General features: G+C 38.0%; 1 protein-coding gene across 1 annotated transcript in view; it reads left to right on the forward strand.

The window, feature by feature from the left end:
• The window catches only part of LOC107726286 (GTPase-activating Rap/Ran-GAP domain-like protein 3), a 68,508-nt gene that overhangs the window by 34,615 nt on the left and 22,928 nt on the right, over window positions 1-10,965 (forward strand). The window contains exons 5-20 of the mRNA XM_016535822.1: window positions 126-244; window positions 535-599; window positions 710-773; window positions 1,131-1,157; window positions 1,293-1,368; window positions 1,649-1,747; window positions 1,859-1,962; window positions 4,852-4,960; window positions 5,157-5,202; window positions 5,711-5,817; window positions 6,233-6,348; window positions 7,427-7,549; window positions 7,647-7,721; window positions 8,198-8,312; window positions 9,469-9,495; window positions 9,696-9,800. Of these exons, the coding sequence (XP_016391308.1) occupies window positions 126-244; window positions 535-599; window positions 710-773; window positions 1,131-1,157; window positions 1,293-1,368; window positions 1,649-1,747; window positions 1,859-1,962; window positions 4,852-4,960; window positions 5,157-5,202; window positions 5,711-5,817; window positions 6,233-6,348; window positions 7,427-7,549; window positions 7,647-7,721; window positions 8,198-8,312; window positions 9,469-9,495; window positions 9,696-9,800 (1,377 nt within the window). The remainder of the gene's footprint in view (window positions 1-125; window positions 245-534; window positions 600-709; window positions 774-1,130; window positions 1,158-1,292; window positions 1,369-1,648; window positions 1,748-1,858; window positions 1,963-4,851; window positions 4,961-5,156; window positions 5,203-5,710; window positions 5,818-6,232; window positions 6,349-7,426; window positions 7,550-7,646; window positions 7,722-8,197; window positions 8,313-9,468; window positions 9,496-9,695; window positions 9,801-10,965) is intronic.

Below are 10,965 nucleotides of genomic sequence, written 5' to 3' on the forward strand. Positions count from 1 at the left end.
TTTATGCACCAAGAGCTTGTAACACTCCAAAGAGAAAGGAAAAAATTAAATCGCATCATATGACCCCTTTAAAAAAATGTAGAGGCATTGCAGGGATTTGCAATGACTTTCCCTTTATTCTGTAGTTCATCAAAACTATGTGGGGACGGATGCTGAGAAGAACCCCTTCTTCCTGTCTGTGGTTCTGTCAGACCAGAACAACCAAAGGGTCCCACAGTATCGAGCCATCCTCTGGCGCAAGACGGTGAGTCAGCCAGTGACAGGTAACAGCATGTGTGTGCGTCACTTTTGCTCTGTGCAGTGACTCACATAACAGATTGACCTCTTCATGAAGTGACTCTACATTGTCTCAAAGGCCAGTATGTGAAGACTAAATGCCTAAAAAAACATGAATTATATGTCACTTTCCAATGAGCAACAAGGTCTCGGTTATAAAACCCTGGGTCATAGCCTCCAGCAATACTGGCTTGTTATGCCGTGTCATATTTCACTTCATGTACGTATTAATTTGTGAAATGTGTCCTTCTCCTTCAGGGTACTCTAAAAATCAGCCTTCCCTACAGTCCAACAAAAACACTATCAGTCAAATCTATATTAAGGTAAGTCTGTTTGTCACGCATCCTACTTGCCTGTAAACAAATGCACATGAGAAGATTTCATTTGAGTGAAATAGATAAAAATGCATTCATTTGACCCTTTCACCTTCCAGTGCCATGAATGTGGATCGTTTTGAAAAGGGCCCGAGGGAGATCCTTAACCCAGAGATTCAGAAGGTGCCCACCCACACCTGTCAATCAACATCACGTCATCTGCTCTGTTAATTACTGTCTATTTCTGCTCTGGTTTGTTGTTCTGCTTCATAATCACTTTAGGATTCAAATGCAGGCACAATCTGAGCTGCTGTTGCTCCAGAGAGCTTTGCTTTTGTGGAAATGTGTGCCGCTAATCAAAGGCGATTGTCAGTGGCATTCAGATATTTGAATGCATGAACACGCTCTCTGTAATGTTTGTGTAACCCACACTATTAGTGCTCCTAACTGGTGTTTAGAAATTTAACCTCGATGGAAACTGAATGTTTTATTGTAAAGAGATATAATTGATGTTTTGAACTGTTTTTCAATTGTTGGCAGGACTTACTGGTGCTGGAGGAGCAAGAGGTGTGTAATGTCAGATGTGTGTATGTGTTTGATTTGTGTATGGAATGAAAATAAATGACCTTCTTAATGATTTCTGAATCCATTTTTTAATGAATTCCCCCTGAATGCTCATCTCCTGTTTGTATGTTCTTACAGGGCAGTGTAAATTTTAAATTTGGTGTTCTTTATGCCAAAGATGGACAGCTGACAGATGATGAAATGTTCAGCAATGGTGAGCACAGAACCACTCATAACATGCTCATAATACTAAATATTTCTTTCCCTTTCTACTGACGACATTTGTGCTACACACTGTTTTAGCAACAATTAGCAACAGCCAAATAGACATCGATTTTTGTAGTTGAATATTGTTTCAATCAGAAATATACCATATTAAGGATGCACAATGCAATTAATTCACATGAATTTTAGAATGTGAGCAGCATAAGGTAGCTACCTTGATGTCATTTCAATTTATTAATGCTCTGTGTTCATGTTGTTGTTTTTTTCAGAATCAGGAAGTGAGACTTTCGACAAATTTCTGAATCTCCTTGGCGACACGATCTGTCTGCAGGGCTGGGCAGGGTATCGAGGAGGACTGGACACTAAGAGTAGGACAGATACACATAAATAAAAAATTTCTTTACAGATCAACAGAGGAATTTTTTTTTACCCTTTCAAGTGATTTTTGCACATTCATGTTTTTTTCTCTCTCTGTTTAGACGACACTACAGGAATAAATTCCATCTACACAGTCTATCAGGGTCATGAGCTCATGTTCCATGTTTCCACCATGTTACCTTATTCTAAAGAGAACAAGCAACAAGTAAGTTGTGGCTTAACATAAGCTACATAACACACAGCTTGGTACTATATTGTTTTCGACCGATATTGGGGGTTTTTACACTACCATATAAAAGTTTGGGGTCTGTAAGATTTTAAATGTTTCTGAAAGAAGTCACCAAGGCTGCATTTATTTGATCAAGAACACAGTAAAATGTTAATATTGTGAAATATTTGTACAGTTTAAAATAACTGTTTTTAATTGAATGTGTCCTTGCTGAATAAAAGCATTCATTTCATTAAAAAAAAATCTTACTAACCCCAGACTTTCGAACAATCCAGCGGTTTTATACATCAGTCAGTCCTGGATATATATCAGCCAATAATGAATATTTAATTTTTCATGCTTATTACCTTTCCTATTATTTTTACTTTTAGCTTAACTGTCATAATTTAAAGCTCTCGTAGAGTTAACCTTCAAACACACCAATAATTTAATAACACTGTTAAATGTAATTTTAGCAAATCCTAAAATACCCATTTTTCACACTGTACATTATAATTGTGTGGTGCCTAAATTCACATGTAGCATTTGAAATGACTAATTTAACTCTTTTTAATAGACGAAATAGTATAGAATTTTAATATCTGCCGTTATCAACCATAGCATGACAATATTTATCAGATTTTCTTATCATCAGTATCATTATCGGCCCATGTCTGATATGATCACTATCCAAATGGGATTTTCTAAAACCAGTCGTGTCCAAATAGACACGACTATAGACACATTCGGGTTCCAATAACCACCAAAAACAACACATCTATGTAAAACTACAAATAGAATGAGAGAAAGACAAATAGAGAGCAGAGGACACAGACAGAGAGGAGGAGGAATCAAAGAGAAATCTGAATGATCTGAGAAGGGAGCTGCATGTGTTTGTTGAGGCACAAAGGAGGCAGTCTGTAGCTCAGTAGGTGGTGAGGGGAAATCAGGCTATATTTAATATCCAGAAGCACTGGACATCACAGCAGTCAGTCTCTCCCTCTCTTTTCTCTGTTGCCTTTCCCCCTTCCCCCCTCAGCTCCATATCCTGATTACATCAAGCGTCAATCACTTCACTCTCTCTCACTTCATATCCCTCTCTTCTCTTGATTATATCACACAGTAATCCTTCTTTCTCTCTTTCTATCCTTCTGTTTCTCACTTTTTCTGATCAGATCATATGATTGAGTACAAGTAGTGCTCTTGTGCACTGGAGTGCTTGTGGAAGCATTCACAATAGCAGGATTTTCAAAGTATTTCTGTCGGTTCAAGGTCTCGGCACTCTACAGCCGAGAGCCTCTTCAGCCCTTCATGTCAATAACTACCTTTACCATTGCTGAACCGCTCATGAAATGAGCAGGAAAGCTGATGCACTCTAAAAGTCTCTTGCTGACCCCTAAAAGCATGCAGACAAACCAAATAGTCAGAAGACTCAGAAATCAAGTAGAGTTCACAAGGAAGAGTGAGTCTTTTCTTGAAAGAAAACTCTTCTTAAAGTTAGCGTTGACCAAAAAAAAGAATGAAAATTCAGTCATTTTCTCACCCTCACGTCGTTCCAAACGTGAATGAGTTTCTTTCTTCTGTGGAGCTCAAAAGAAGTATTTAAGAACCTTTACAGCTATTTTCCATCAAGGACAGTTCATAGTGAATTCATGGCTCCAAAAAGAAAAAAACATGTCATACAAGCACCATAAAAGTGACTTGTGTGGTATATTTCAAGTACTTTGAACTCATGCGTTTTGTGTGAGGAATATTTTTGAATCTGTAACCTTTCTGAATCGGCAACACTTTACTGAATGTGTAAATAGCTGTAAATGACAACACAAGTCATTATTTACTAATTCAAAAATGTCACAAAAAATGCACAAAAAACTATTTGCACACGAAGCAGTGTTTCCATCCCATGTGTTCAAGGGAATGTAATCGTCAATGAATAACCAGAGCAGCATTTGAGGTGCTATGCAATTATATTGGTCTGATGATATTTTCTTCTTCTCTCCAGTCAAATGAATTTTGTTGAGGCAAAGCCAAATAATTGTTTTTAGGAAATTTTATTCCCAATTTTGGAAATTGTATTCATGTTATTCACAAAAATTCTACTGTGGCATGAACACCATACAGGTTTGGAAAAACATGAGGGTGAGCAGTTTTTTGGGTTAACTGACTGATCCTAGAAGGCTCAACCCTGCTTGTCAGATGCTAGAAACATGTGGGAGTCAGTCATGAAAGCCTGTTGGTATTGTTCAAGTGTTATACAGTATGTCATTGGAAGGATGCTCTTGTGTAAGGAAGAGGGGAAGTGGCAGAGAATCATAATTGAGCTCACAGTAGAAATGAATCCGTCACTGCAATAAGTAAATATTCATTCCGGTCACAGCTCACGGTCCCACCCATGTATCTGTGTCTGGATGCGTGTGTGTGTGTGTGTGTGTGAGAGAGAGAGAGAGAGAGATACTGGTGCAGAGGGCCAGGTGAAAAGCAGCCATGCAGTAATTGAGCTTTAAGGGGATGTTTTGTGTGTGTGTGTGTGTGTGTGTGTGTGTGTGTGTGTGTGTGTGTGTGCTCTTGAGATAAAAGATAAAAGCTCCTTTCCGACCATAATGGTCCAGACTCATTAACAAGCTCAATTATGCTTTCTGGCTAACAGGCTTGAGGTGTCAGAGGTCATATAGCAGCTTTTGAATGTCCACACATGCACACAGGCCAAACGCACCAACAAACCCACACACATAGGCATGTGCTCTTTTCAAAATGAAACTTTTATCCTTCATTTGTTCATGCTGGAGAGAAAAAAAATGGTTTAATACTTTCAGGAAACAAAAGCAGCCTTTTGAAATGTGCTTCATGAATGCATGATTATAGCTTTCATTCTTGTACTCTATGCAGGTAGAGAGGAAGAGACACATTGGGAACGACATCGTGACCATCGTGTTTCAGGAGGGAGATGACGCCTCTCCATCCTTCAAACCCTCTATGATTCGCTCCCATTTCACACGTATCCTTCATCCTCAAGCTGAGTGGAAATGATGCAACGAGTCACTCAATGACAGTGACATTAGACTATTTATGGGTGATGTTTTTTTTCTTTACAAGACAAAGGTTAAAAAAATTCATATAAATTAATTTAGATTTTTGTGTAAATTAGTTTTGCACATCAAGCAATTCTATGATTTCCTTTACGTACCCCACAGATATTTTTGCCTTAGTTCGATATAATAGCCAGAATGATAGTTACAGGTAAAAACGTTTATTTGTATATTAAAAGTATGTTAAATGTTGTTTTAATAATATATTAAATATCATTATATTGCATATACACTACTGGTCAAAAGTGTGGGTTAAGTAAGTAAATGAAATTAATACTTTTATTCAGCAGGGATGCATTGAATTGATCAAAAATGAAAGTAAAGACATTTAGAATGTTACAAAAGATTTCCCATTTCAAATCATTCTTGTTCTTTTGACCTTTCTATTTATCAAAGAATCCTTAAATTATGATGAGCTCTAATATTAAGCAGCACAACTGTTTTCAAAGTCAGCATATTACTATGCTTTCTGAAGGATCATGTGACACGGAAGAAGTAACGGCTTTGTCTTCACAGGAATAAATAATATTTTAAAATATATTACAATAGAAAAGTTATTTTACATTCTAATAATATTTTAGACTTCAAAAACATAAAAAAAAAACTATTTGAATGGTGTTGTATATTATTTGTACCTTAATCATTTTGTTATGTTGCAGGTTGAAGATTTTCTCAGAGGAGAGTGTGCCGCTGTTTGGCCCTCCCCTCCCTTCCCCACCAGTGTTCACAGACCACCAGGAGTTCAGGGACTTTTTACTAGTTAAATGTTAGTAAATTCACCAGTACATAGAGCTATACACAGCATGAAATCAGTTGTTTTCATTCATAAGCCAGCTGTGAACACCAGCCATATCACAGACTATTAATAATAATTCAAGGCATAAAATCTAAGTCTACTAATGTTTCAAGTCACAGTGATTTTTTTTCCCCAGTCAAAAATAGATTATATTACATAATTTTGAATCCATTCCAAATGCATTCCTGTTGTCTGCAGTACACAGATCTCCTGTTAGAATGTACACCTGTGTTTTTCTCTTGCCAGCTTTAATGATTTGTTTTGGCTCATGAACTCCGTAAAGCAGATGCTTTCATTAAACAGACCTTGTAAAATGTGTCATGCTGTTTCCTAAGGGTAATTCTGTTACATAATACTGCTACCTTTATCCCTCTGTCTCCTATAGTAATAAATGGAGAAAAAGCCACTCTTGAGACCCCCACTTTTGCTCAGAAACGTCAGCGTACGCTGGACATGCTGATCAGATCCCTGTACCAGGATCTCATGCCTGACATGCCCAAGGTATGGACACAGTGTTTCTCAATTAGGGGGCCTCAGCCAACTTCCAAGGGGGCCTCAAGATGATTTATATATATATATATATATATATACTATGAGGAAGCCAAATTTTAAAAGTGTGATTCCTAGACCTGAAAATACAACCTTTTAATTCCAACTTTTTTTTCAAAATGAATGCACATTTTTCTAGTTATGCCAAGCTCTAAAATATTTTTTCGGTTAGAAATTGTAAACGATATATTTAAAAAAAAATCCCTATCCACTGAAATTACAAACAAGAGCCATGGGGCCTTCAAATATTATTGTGGACAATGAGGGGCCTTGGAGTCAAAAAGGTTGAGAAGCACTGAATTAGCACAATACTTTTCTGTATTTCACTATGTATATCCTCAAACTTTGACCTCAATTAATTTTTCTGCCATATATTTTCAGATGTTTTGCACTGATGTTTCTTCACACATTTCTCTTTTAGTCTTATATACCACTCTTCCAAACCACTGAGCTTTTAAATGCAATTTCATTCTGTTGCAGTCCCCTGTTAGCTGGCACTAGAGATGGACACTGTCTTTTTATTGTTGTCTATTACCGTTTCTATTGTAGAGTTCTTCTATTCTTCATTTAATAGGGTTGGGAATCAAGAACCGGTTCCATTTATTTTAATAAAAGAGTAAGACTTTAACTGAATAATACAAAGACTAAACTGACAGTAAACCTTTCTGTTGTTTTTCTCTCATATGCAACAACAAGCAAACAGTTCAACCGATAAGGTTTTATTTTTTTAACAAATTAATCTTAGACCTTGAGTCAGATCTTTATCAAAAGGAATCATAAATGAGTATTGTATAGTATACATCTTTTTAAAAAGGGGAAAGGTGCTGCTGAAAGAGTGATTAACAGAATTCACGGAACAAGAATTGTGAAGTAGAGTCAGAATTTGAACATTATTTAATTCCTGTCTCTATCTACGATGGCTGGTAATGTACAGTGGTGTAAGAACTTGTTAGTTTCTGCTTTGCTCTGTCTTTCTGGCAGTTTCTGGGTCAGTCTCTCAGACCCATCTTTATCTGTACCGCTCCTGCAGGTTCCCTTCTCTCCGCAGAACATGCTGAACCGACGCTCATTCAGCGACGTACTGCCAGAGTCACCCAAATCCGCCCGTAAAAAAGAAGAGGCACGCCAGGCTGAGTTTGTTCGAGTGGGACAGGTAGGATGTAGAAATACGAATAAAATATAAAGATGTGGCATGAAAGACAATGTCACAATATGAGTAATGTCATTAATAGATATAATATTGCGTCCAGGCCTTGAAGCTGAAAACTATAGTTCGAGGGGATGCACCCACCAGTTTAGTCACCACTGGTCTTTGCAGGAAAGAGGTGAGAGGGCAAGAGGAAAGTGAGATGGATGCTGTTATTTTGCTTTCGGTTCATCTCTAACTGCCGCAGAACAGAACCGACGCTCATTCAGCGATGTACTGCCAGAGTCGCCCAAATCCGCCCGTAAAAAAGAGGAGGCACGTCAGGCTGAGTTTGTTCGAGTGGGACAGGTAGGATCTATAACGAATTTATATATACATGCATGCATACATACACATATATATATATATATATATATATATATATAAGATATGAATGTATAAAAGTTAATGTCACAATATGAGTAATGTTATAATAATAATTATAATAACTATAATATTGTGTCCAGGCCTTGAAGCTGAAAACTATAGTTCGAGGGGATGCGCCCACCAGTCTAGTCACCACTGGCCTTTGCAGGAAAGAGGTGAGAGGGCAAGAGGAAAGTGTTATTTTGCTTATGGTTCATCTCTAACTGTGTGTTGCTATGTTCTGTGCAGCCATGGGAGTCACAGTCGTTCTGCAGTAGCTTCCCGTATGATATAGTCTGTGGAGATTCATGGGGACAGTCATTACTGGTCGCCACAGATTCAGCAGGGGTCATGCTGCTGGAGGGTGAGAATGCTTTTTCATGAGAAACGACACAATTGGTCAGTGTAGCAGTTTTCTTAAAAATGACATGTAAAGACAGACTGAATGTAACTTTTAGCTGCTTTTAGATGCATCAAATTAATGGACAAATTAATGGAAAAATGTGGAACACAAAAAGAAACTTTGATGCCACTTTTTTTCCATACAATAAAAGGAAACAGCAAGCAGGGGCTGTCAAATTATAAATGACAGAAAGCACAAAAATTCTAGCGCCAGCCATTTTTTGCACCAGGTTTCAACGTGAACATCCTGCTTAACATTTTTGTGGTCTATGGAAGAAAGAAAATCACACAGGGTTGGAATGTGAGCATGAAAAAAATGAAATATACACTACCATTCAAAAGGGGGTCGGTAAGACTTTTAAATGTTTTTGACAGAAGTCTCTTATGCTTACTCAGGCTGAATATCAAAAATCTAGTAAAAACAGGAATATTATGAAATATTTTTACAATTTAAAACAACAGTTTTCAATTTTAATGTTTTAAAATGTAATTTATTCCTGTGATGGCAAAGCTGAACAGTCTTCATTGTCACATGATCCTTCAGAAATCTTTCTAATATGCTGTTTTGCTGCTCAAGAAACATTTAATTTAATTATCAGTGTTGAAATCTGTTGTGTGTCAGCGCTGATAGCCGCTTGGCAGCACGCTGATATATAGCACCATTGTGCTACGGGCATTTCGAGTTTGAATCCCCGATCGTGGACCTTTCCCGATCCCGTCCCCTTCTCTCTCTCCCACTTAGCTTCCTCTCAATACTTACTGTCCTATCAAAAATAAAGGCAAAAGGGCAGAAAATAAAATTAAAAGGAAAGAAACAAAACAGTTGTGCTGCTTAATATTCTTATGAAAACAATGCTTTTTCTGGATTTTTTCATGAATAGCCTTCAATGAATAATCCTTTTTTTCAGGATTCTTCAAAAGAATATTATTTATAATAGAAACATTATTTTGTAACATTATAGATCACTTTAATTGCACTCTTGATAAAAGTATTGAATTCTTAAAAAAAAAAAAAAAAACTTACTGACCCCAGACCCTTGTACAGTAGTGTACATAGCACATTCATGTTTTTTTAAACTAAATAACTGAAATCTGATCACCTCTGTCTTTCCTTTTAGCCTCAGATCCACTCTTCTCCAATGCAGGTATGTAATGCAAAACCACAACACTACAGTAAAAATAAATGCTTATAAATAATATTACAAAAAATGTATAAATGTACCCAGTACCCATTTTTGCAGCGATAGTTATCAAATGTGTCTGTTAATCGAAGCAAGTGAATCTCAGTGGGGGATTGAGTTACCATGCAAACCACAAACTATTCTTGTTTTGCATGCTGGTCTAGATTCACCAACCCTGCCTCCGGTGCAGGTATTTGACAAAACCTTGACTGTAAAACAAATGCACGTGCTTGAACCTCAGGACCTCCTCATTGCAAGAGCAGATAAGGGTAAGATATGTGTTTGTTTTTATATTTATATGAGCATATGATTATGGCACTGTTCTTATGTGGGTAGAAGAAAGGGTGTGAAATTATCTGCCAAAAGAGAGAGACCGTGAGAAAGAAAGAGGCCAAAGCAAAGTGGCAAAGGAAACTCTTGGTATTTGCTCTAATGAGCATCTTTAGCCAACAGGGCCTAGCACAAAATGGTATCTCCAACACACACACAGGCACTATCTCTGGTTTGCATTGTCTAGACTTAGAGCTCATTATAAAGAGAAGCCCAGAGTAGAGATCCATGTAATTTAGAGTCTACCGCCATCTTCTATTCTGATCATTAGTTCAAGACGGTGTACAACAAACTCTCACTCTTATTGGAAAGCACAGCTTCTGCGGAGGGAAAATAATGAATCCGTTATCAACTCGGTCACCAAGCAACTTTCATTCACTACTACAGGCATTTGAAAACCAAACATGTTGCATAAGCTGAGATGTCATTCAGTTTGATGAGACGGGTCTCTCATTTGTTGCTAGCCTATTATCATATAGTAAAGGGCTTTTCACACTGAAAGCGAAAATTCGGCGCGAATGTTCGGCGCGATGACGCTTTTAAATCGAAACAATAGATCCCTATGGGGCTATTCACACCAGGCGCGATCATTCGCTGTGCGAAAAAGCGAGGATTTTTTTTTTCGTCCTGCGTGTCGATTTTTTCCCCGTCGCTCCACGATGAAACGGGCCGTCCAATCAGATTTGAGCTTAGATCACGTGCCCAGAGCAGCTGCTGTTGCACAAGTGGTGGCGCTGTTTCGAAAATCAGTGTAAACAAACACCGAAGAAGAGTATCCCGATAGAGACAAGAGAGTGGATGCCGAGTTCCTGTTATTTTTGGTATATGAGAACGTCTCAGGTTACTTATGTAACCATGGTTCCCTGAGTAGGGAACGAGACACTGCGTCCTCTAGGGGTCGCTATGGGGAACGCCTCGTCGTGACCCGTGTCTGAAGCATACATTGAAAAAACACCAACTCGTTGGCCGGCGACAGCCATGACGTACTACCGGTGCGACTATAGTGTAAATAGGCGCCGGGAGCACACATCATCCTCTTCTTCGTCTTCACTGACTGTTTTGTTTGAAGCGTGCATTTCTGTGGTAAGAGCAATCTCTATTCAT

The sequence above is a fragment of the Sinocyclocheilus rhinocerous genome, unplaced genomic scaffold, assembly GCF_001515625.1.
Source record: "Sinocyclocheilus rhinocerous isolate Xijiao unplaced genomic scaffold, SAMN03320098_v1.1 scaffold486, whole genome shotgun sequence".
NCBI lineage: Eukaryota > Metazoa > Chordata > Actinopteri > Cypriniformes > Cyprinidae > Sinocyclocheilus > Sinocyclocheilus rhinocerous.